Genomic DNA, 9,414 nt, shown 5'->3' with positions numbered 1-9,414 from the left:
AAAATTCGCGCGGCCAAATTCCCTAGTTGATAATAATATTCAAATAACAGCATAGAAATAGTCCTTTGGACTCATCTATTCGCAGCATCACACTTCTTCCCTAACAGAAGTTTTTCTTTTCTTAGAATTAAGGCAAAAATTTCAATTAAGGGTAAAACATTCACATTTATCAAGAAAACAACTGCCAGACCATAGTTTATCAGATCTTCAATAAACAGGCAAACAGGGCATTTAGGACGGCAATTCTATTTGTAAGATCAAAGAAATTTAAAACTCAAGCAAATGAATCACTTCCTTCAAGGGAGATGAACTATGTTCAAACTGGTTGAAGTACACTAACATAATTTACAATATATCGTTGCCAAAATAAAATAAAATTGGATTATTCCGTGTCACTACACAACATTCTACTAGGCCTCCTGTGCCATGCCCCTTTTTGAGTGCAAAAACAATGCCAGATAAGACTTGTTGAGATAAAAGATATAATGTCAATTGCACAAGCATTCTTTCAACTTTTAATACAAGGCAGAAAGGAGAAAACAAGAATACCAAAACCAAATGGAAGCTAACAAAGCTTGGCTAATCCTCCTCAGATGCAACTCGCTGCTTCTTCCATTTGTAAGCAGCTTCCAATATTTTGAGATTTGTGGTCTGTGTTTCCTCTGGGAAAAGATAGTCTATGTACTCTTCATAACTGCAAAAATTGGAAAGTATATGATGTCAAAAGGGGTCAGCAAACGTCCAAGCAACAGGTGAACAACCTTACGATACAAAAGAAAGTTATTCCTCGTAGCAATTCGCTAATTCATGATGTCGTGTACAGACAAATTGGGAGTGGCGAAACACCTAATCAAGTTACATAAAGGAATACAGACTAAATTTAAACTAAGCACTGCCATATAAGCAAACAATTTAACCAGAACTCATTTTTTCAATAATGAGAAGACGTAGGGACTCAACCAACCTCCCAACAAAATCTTTTGTCCCCAACTTTCTTTTTGGCACAAACAATAAAAAGATAAAAAAGAACATGATCAATATGCAAATACATAGTAAAAGAAAACTTACGCTGCTGGACCATCCTCCATGTCTATTTGCCTTCTCTTCTTGAGTTTCTTTGGTAGTTTAGCACGGACTAAACTGACATCCCCAAGCTCAGCAAAACCACTTTCCATATTTAGCCACTCTTCGAGAAGCATTGCTCTTTCTTCCTTTAGTTCGGGTGCCGAATTTCTGAAGTAAGAAACTGCCCTCTCAAAAACATCTATATCAAAAAAAAGGAGAAATTATTATCAACACAGAATTCAAAATTAATGGAGAACCTAATGGTCACTGGGTATGTTATATTGGAGAATCTAGTAATCATATGATTTTCTCACCTCTGGCGCGTTGTAGGCAGTTCTTTTTCAGTTCAATATCTTCCTCAGCCTCTGGATCCATAGCCGAAGCCTCAAACTTCGCATAACTTATCCACACCTTCAAGTGTTTTGTGCGGTTAAGAAGTCTTTCATATAGTGCTCTAGTTCTTTCAAATTCACCCTCAGAAATTTCAAAGTCGATGTAAGCCTATCAGAAATTCATAACAGAAGCTTGTTAGAATGTATGTAATTGAATATACCTCAACTAAATTGCACATGATCTGTCTCACCCTTAACCAAGAGCAGAAAAATTAAAATGAAAAAAGGCCTTCAACATAACAGGAGAGACCATTTCTTCCCATTCTACAAGATAGTTCTCTGAACATGAATGCTTCTGGGAAGCTTCACCACTATGCGAATTTAATTTTTCCCACTAAGTTGTCTTATAGACTTGAAAGCAATGATGATTACTGAACTAGACAGTCCATGACCACACCAAAATATCTGGGTGAGAATACTAGTCTTTTGTTAATATAAGGGAGCAGCACACTAAAGGTACAAAAATGGTTTTGAGGAATACCCAGAAAGGCGGCCTGAGAATTCAATGATTAAACGACAAGGAACAAGTAGAGCGCAAGACAAATAATGAATCCACAGACCCAAGTTTTCAACTTTTGTAGGCTGAATTCCTTGCTTAAAGTATAGAGGTGACTGTCCGTTAGTCTCCAAATCAAGTATTATCAAAGGCTCGCTTTAAGCGCGCTTAAGCCCTGAAGCGAGGCTCAAAACGTGTTGAGTGCTTCGCCTCGCTTTATGTGCGCTTCAGTGTCGTCATAAGGTTTTAAGGCAAACTTTTCCTTGCCAATGAGCCTCTTATGAAGAAGTGACACTAAACAATCGATATTTCACTTTATCATGATTTTTTTTTCAATTTTTTGGTCATATATTTGTCATTCATGTTTATAATTGTTAGACTTGGACTAAACATATATATTTGTATTTTTTTCTCCCTTTGCGCCTTTTTTCATCAAAGCTCACGCTTTATTTGCGCTTTAAGCCCCACGGACCTAGAGCCTTTTTGCGCTTTTCGTTTTTGATAACACTGCTCCAAATGCATAACATAAAAGAGCATGATGAGCATTTTCCCGAAAGCTTTGAATTCTTTTCATGCCCAGTGCAGTTCTTATCCCTTTTTTATCAACATCCTGAGAAAAAGGGTAAACCTATGCTCAAACTAGTTAATTGTTTTCCCTAGTGCAGACATTCCTTCCACAAGTACTCTTTTAATTTTTTTTTGACCGAAAAAACTGTCAGAGGCCTATCCTTAGGACACGCTGCAACCTTAGAAACTAGGGATAGTGGGTCTTCCCCACTACCCTTCTCCACTTCAATACCAGGCTTAGTTCTCATGGCGCATGGCTCAAATCTTTGATGCAAGCCACAAGTCCCTCAAACTGTCACTTGAACTAGGTCCTGGGGTCCTTCACAACTATTCTTTTATTACCAGCTTCCTGGAAATCTTCAAATCATGTACCTTGCAGATATTGATGACACTTATGAAGACCATGGAGTTTGGTATTTTCAAAATGATAGCCATGGGTATGGACAGTGGGAATCGAAAGAAATTTCTCTATAAGTCGGGAAAACATACAACATAGTCAGTTCATAAAAAAAAAGGCATACAGGATTATTCAATTGGATCTCAATGGTAAAACTTCTCCTGTAATTAGGAACAGATGTCCTTGACCGGCTTATTAGTACATAAGGAATCTAGATGGACTTGACCTACATAAAACAATGTTAAAATGGTGCTAAATCTTTCCTTATAATGCTTTCGAACATTGCTGGTGAGACCTACTAACCTCCAGTTAATAAGTGACTATTGAGGTGGTCCTTTTTCTGGGTTCTACCAAAACCAAGTTGCTTAACTATGCTGAAAACAGTCATCCTAATGCAATGAGCTACAGAAAAATGCAAGCATAGAACTGCCTGGAGTCCCAGCAACAGCACTAAGCAAGAACATGAGTTGCTAGGGGACAATTACATTCTAAAATAACTTTTAACCAAACACAAGCATATCAGCTAGTAGAACAACACAATACCTTCCATAATAGCTCCGGCATATCCAGAGCAGGTTGGTCAATTGCAAGCTCAAAAATAGCCCTGGCTCTATCCGTTTCATACAAGGACCTCTCCAACTCGGCGAATTTGCTCCAAGCATAGCAATTTTCTGGAGACCATTCCAAGTACTTCTCATAAAGCTTTCTGCAACGATCTATGTTTCCAAAATGCAGCTCTATCTCTATGTACTTCTTAAATATCTGTATTATAATAGAGAAGACATGTATAGGTTAGGTAACATGCAAAGGATATCCCTCAGAAATATTAGTAACCAACATAAAGATGTCTGGGGAGAGGGGACTACCTTGTCTTTAGGAGCCCTTCCAATTGCTTCTCCAAGTAGAAGTCGCGCCTCCTTGAGTCTTAACTGCCGAATCTCAAATTGGGCAGCCAACAACCAAATCTTTGCAAATGAAAACTTCTGATGTGGAATCAGCTTAAGACACTCCCTGATGAAATGAAAAGGATCCTTTCAACATACGAAATAACTAAATGACCTTAATTGTGTAACATCACAAATTAGAAAGATTTCAGATGTATAGCAAAGAGAGAAATTCTGATGGCTAAAGGTAAGAAGGGTATCCTCATAATCAAATGCTTTGTCAACAATGTTTGCTACACAGATATAAGTAGATGGTCTTGCATACACGATGTCACATATGCTCTTCTTTTTATGCTTGGTTTGGTTTTTTTTTTTTTTTGGGGTGGGGGGTGGGGGGGGGGGGGGGTCCTCCTGTCTCCAACCTTATATGAGATACCTTCCGCAAAACCATCCCATCCCTTCAAGATATTCTTCCAAAAACCGCAACCGATTGGCAAAACAATATATCTACTTTTCCAACCACCTTCTAAAACCCCATCTACTTTATAACTTATAAGTTGGAGTTTTGAACGTAACAGTTCCATTACAAAATTCAACAACCATATCGTAGTTGACTTTAAAGCATGCAATTAATTGAGGAATATTTATTTTCAAACAAGCCATAGAATCCCGTAGCCTCGTAATCAGGGAAGAACAATCTAGACAAAAGGAGTGAACGGTTTGTAAGCCTAGATTACATTTGTCATCATTAGAAACCTAGTACCACCATATCACAACATTTAGCCCTCCATCCAGGACAATTAGAATTAAACTGGATCACTAGAACAACCAAATCTTTTCAAAATGAGGACATCTTACAAAGAATCAGCTTGAGGCACTCCCTGACGAAATCCAAAAGGAATTTTTAACTCTTTATGAGTCTGGATGACCTTAATTCATGTAATATAGGTCACACGACAATAAAATCAACTAGAAGACAGGGAAAGGAACTAGATATATAGACGTGAGAACTTTTTGAGAATGAAACATGAGAAGAATTCTGGTGGCTTAATGCAAGAAAGGAATCCTAGGAATCAAATGCTTTGCCCTGAATATTTTGTGCAATAAACATTGATCTCATATTAACTCCCATAAAAGAAAAGATGGTATCATATTAACCAAAAATAGATCTACCCTGTGCACTGTATACAACATCTAAAGATGTCTCACAATCTCAACTGTATTATTCCTCACATCTTCATTTCTAAGACAAGTAACAGTTCTATTCAAATAAAAACATAGCCACCCCAAAAAGAAGTGCTAAGTTGGAAACTTTACAAGCATCAAAAAGGTATTTAAACCATCTTCATTTGATGGTTTTGATCATTTAATACAAGTAATTACCATTTACCAAGTAGTAAGTACTCTAGGAATTAACTAATTCAAAGAACCAATCAAATGAAAAATGTAATTACTTGCAAATTGATCATGAAAATGCATGTGGAGCAAGACAAAGAAATGAAATAGAATTAAAACTGATAAGTTATTTTTATAAGGTGGAGCTCTGGCTTTAATAATTTGACAAACCCTTGCGTTGTGAAGACAGGGAGGTGGTTTCGGAAGACCCTCGACTCAAGTAAAACAATTCAAAGCAGATTTGAAAATAAGAAATACAGTAGCGAAAAACCCATGTTAAAAATACTAGAGAAAAGAACAGTTACAACAATAATAATATAATACCGAAACAAAGGAGACAAGTAGTGGTAATGAAAATCACAAAGAGAAAATAGAAGAAAAGTAACAATAACACTAGTAAGAAAAAATAGACCGCGCAAGACTGTCTACTAACCTCCTATCCTAATCCCTGACCTCCACACCCTCCTATTTACGGTCATGTCCTTTGTAAGTTGCATGAGTGACATGTCCTCTCTAATCACATCTCCTCCAATGCTTCTTCAGCCTACCTTAATCTCTCCTCAGACCCAATATCGATCTGGTTTAGCAAATTTACCAGTTCATTCAATTTTATAATTACCAACTTGAAAGGGGTAAAACACAGGTATTTCCCAAAGCAATGGTTGGTCCCTCTATACTTGCTCCAAGTTTGTACATATTTCCAGAGAATATCCACGTTATGGATTTAAGTGCTGCTATCATAGAGAATACTAGAACATACAACATTACCCACCCAAACCATCTTAGTCTCAATGAGTTCACCCAAAAAACTGAAAGTTCAAATAGATTGTTATTTCTAACCATCACCAACCCCCATTATTTAATGCTCATAGATACCATTTGCTTGTTGTACATCTCTTCTTAAAATATCATGAAGTGAATGCTGCAGAAAGTGTGCACTTCAGTAGATTTCTCCAAAAGCATGAGCTCATAGTTCCAAACCTCTCCCTTCACGAGGTACTTTTAAAAAGAATGCAGCACTGTGATTAAACATTAAGTACTTCTGAAGTTTTAAACATTCAGGAAGGTAACTAAATGGACTTCGACTCTGACTCATTGACTGCGCATTGAACTTGATTGAGTTAAGGGTACTGCGCTAGATGCAGATCCTTAGTATTATCACCCTAAGCAATAGATATGAGCTCAACTATCAAGTAGTAGGGGTTTAAGAATGCAAAATATCTCTAAAGTAAGTCGATCCCTTCCAATTTGTACTCATTTTGGGAACTGAAACTACTGGTGGCCTCATTAAGTTGATGCAGAAACTCTGTCCGGACTCCAGACTACACAGCTAGTGACAGCCTTCAAACTAATTAAAAACAAATATCAACATATTCATATGATTTGGGCGAATTTGACATGTAGGGACACAATCCTTCACCTTGAAAATTATCTCATGGATCATATCCTCCAGTGTTTAGTTGGGTATAAAGTAAGTGAAATATAATATACAAGGTGGAGGGTGGGATATGAGGATAATGTTCTTATGATAATTTTGGATACTAAAGATTGAAAATAATGTTTCTATGTTAGGTTAAAGCAAGATAAGTAGCATGAGTAGGGGCACTGATAAAGAAAAGTGATTCCTGCCCCCCTTAGGTGGAAAATGATCAAACACTGGAGAATGATTTCATCTAAGAGAAGTTGTCGGAACCAAACACACAAGAATTAGGGAAATTCGACTTCCCATCACAAAACCAGTCACTGAAGGTAACCCCAACAAAGACCAACTCAGCACGTGGAAAATTTTTGTTAGCCTTAGGGGCATTAGTTGGGTCATGCCTAACAAAATAACTCATTTGCTATATAGTTGAGAGGAAGCAGGAACAGGAGCCGCTGACAAAGACAGATGGAGGATTGCCCCGGCTTGTATCTTGTGGACAATATGGAAGGAAAGGAATTCAAGATGTTTTGAGAGCAAAAATTGTGATCTACAGATGATCAAACTAAATTGCATTAAGACTTTTTGTTTCTGGTGCAAACAAATATACTTAAGAGGACACTGACTCAATTATAGACATCCTAGGATCTTGTTAGAATTAGAGTCAGTTATGTCTTTTTGCATTTGCTGTAAATATGATTTCAGTGCGAACCATGTACTGACTTGTCAATAAACAAAAATGTTACCTTCTCAAAAAAAAAAAAACATATAAAACTGCAGAATCAATAAAACCCACACCAAGGAACCCCAATTCTACTCAAAGCCTGATGGAATTAAGGTTAAATTTTGAAACTAGCAACCAAACAACTGAAAGAGAACCCCTTGGAATCTTAAAGTTGGGAATATCGCAGATGATGGGTGCATCGAGCTCAAAAGGGTTTGGGCTGCACCAAGAAAATTTCTTAGGCCTTGAGACAGAGCACCCTAATTAAGGAAGAGACAATCTGGATACAACGACATAAAGCATAAATAATACAGTTCATCAACCAAATGAGTTACATAGTGATATTTCAGTCAAGACAACGATATCCTACCTGTAGACATCTCTGGTTCTTTCCATGTCTTCTGCATCAAGCTCTTCATATAATGCATAATTAATCCTAAAAAGCGCAAAGTCAGCCAATGAACATAAATGCATGGTAAGGTATCCAAAATAGAACTAAAATTATCACATTAAAATAAAGGTTGTCAAATTTACCATAAGTAAATGTATCGCTGCCAATATCGCTTCTCTTCAGCAGGAGGAACATTAGCAATGGCTCTCTCATAAACCTCTCTAATCCTCTCTTTATTTCCAACGCTCTCTTCCAGCCGAATATAATCAAACCACGTGTCATAGTTACGTGGATTCTTCCTCACTTCATCCTCATACTGAAACCTCCTTTTTCCAACTATAGCGTCCTCAATACCTTCTCTATCACCATACTGCTTTTCAAATGCCACAAACTTCCTGTACAAATCTTCAGCTCGCCCTTTCGGTATGTGATCAAGTGCAAACTTATATATGCACCTTGCCCTCTCCGTTTCCTTACACTTCTCCTCAAACTCAGCAAATGCCACAAACAACTGCTCAGCTTCCTCATCATCTGCCAACTTATCCACAGCCCTCTCATAACAATTCCTCGCCCTTCCTATCTCCCCATTCTTCATCTCAAATTTCGCAAACCTAATCCAAGCACTAACTTTCGGATGACACTGCACAAATCTCTCGAAAATCGCTCTTGCTCTCTCTATTTCATTATACCTTAACTCAAACTTAATATAAGACAACCACCCTTGCTGATCAGGCATCCAACCCATCCACCTCTCAAAAATCTGTCTAGCACCAGCCACATTGCCTAACATCTCCTCCATATGAATATATTTGTACCACAACTGATCAACCCTAGGCAAAAGAGTAACAGCTCGATCCCATACATTACGAGCATGATTAACAAACTTATTCTTCATCTCCACATCAGCATACTTCAACCACATGGTATGGTCACGGTAATCCACTTCCAGTGCACGTTCCCATATAGAACGGGCACGCTTGAAATCCTTTTGTGATTCTTCCCATTTAGCATATTTCACCCACACACTCTTGTTCCACCGTACACGGCTAATTAACGCCTCGAATTCCTTTCGCTTACGAAGACGGTAATCAGCAAGCTCTGTTGGATCAGTGATTTTCTGCTTCGGTGGTCTGATTTCAGCCTCTTGACGTTCCCTAGCTTCCCGGAGGATTTGCTCAGCGGTGATTTGGATTGGAGCTGGGGTTTTGTTCTTCACCCGCGTAGGTCTAGGAAGCTTTACCTCCGTTTCCTTGCGAGTGAGATAACCTAGACTTGGGTCTGCATCTCTGGAACCCATTGGAAGAGAAACCGGTGACTAAACGGAGTGAATTGAAGCAATTGAACGGATATATTTCTAGGGTTCCGGCGAAGAGAGAAATTATTTTTTCCTTTTTTCTGTTAATGGAGCGATTGGTGGTAATGTGTAAAATGCATAATACTATTCTTAGGTAGGACATATTTTGGAATTCTTTTTCCCGAATTTAATCATAAAATTATATTGAATTTTAAAAATAAAATTAATTACGTAAATTAAAAATTTGTATATTTAATATATAAAAGACTTCATAATAATGTAGAATTAAATATTTAAGATACATACTGTCGTTTGAAAATATAGTTAATAAACATATGTATTTAATTAATTTTATAAAAATAATTTATTTTAGTATATTTTAATTACAT

The 9,414-nt window shown here is 37.4% G+C and overlaps 1 protein-coding gene across 1 annotated transcript; it reads right to left on the bottom strand.

The window, feature by feature from the left end:
* Positions 1-266: 266 nt before the first annotated feature.
* On the bottom strand, positions 267-9,186 carry LOC101245441 (uncharacterized). The gene is made up of 7 exons (XM_004252555.4): positions 7,875-9,186; positions 7,711-7,776; positions 3,784-3,928; positions 3,461-3,679; positions 1,380-1,566; positions 1,069-1,264; positions 267-694 (listed from the first exon to the last, which is right to left on the bottom strand). Exons 1-7 carry the CDS (start codon positions 9,026-9,028, stop codon positions 580-582), a joined length of 2,082 nt encoding a protein of 693 aa, XP_004252603.1. The 5' UTR covers positions 9,029-9,186; the 3' UTR covers positions 267-579.
* Positions 9,187-9,414: the final 228 nt, after the last annotated feature.

This window comes from Solanum lycopersicum, chromosome 12, assembly GCF_036512215.1.
Source record: "Solanum lycopersicum chromosome 12, SLM_r2.1".
NCBI classification, from domain to species: domain Eukaryota; kingdom Viridiplantae; phylum Streptophyta; class Magnoliopsida; order Solanales; family Solanaceae; genus Solanum; species Solanum lycopersicum.
Note: the sequence above shows the minus strand (reverse complement) of the source record. Positions and strands in the feature narration are given on the sequence as shown.

Bases quoted from the DNA above. Each gene is read 5' to 3' on its own strand.
- LOC101245441 (XM_004252555.4), bottom strand. From the start codon at position 9,028: ATGGGTTCCAGAGATGCAGACCCAAGTCTAGGTTATCTCACTCGCAAG. The intron at 1,265-1,379 runs GTGAGAAAATCA...TTTTTGATATAG, and splicing joins CTGCCTACAACGCGCCAGAG to ATGTTTTTGAGAGGGCAGTT. The intron at 695-1,068 runs GTAAGTTTTCTT...CAATTTTTGCAG, and splicing joins ATGGAGGATGGTCCAGCAGC to TTATGAAGAGTACATAGACT.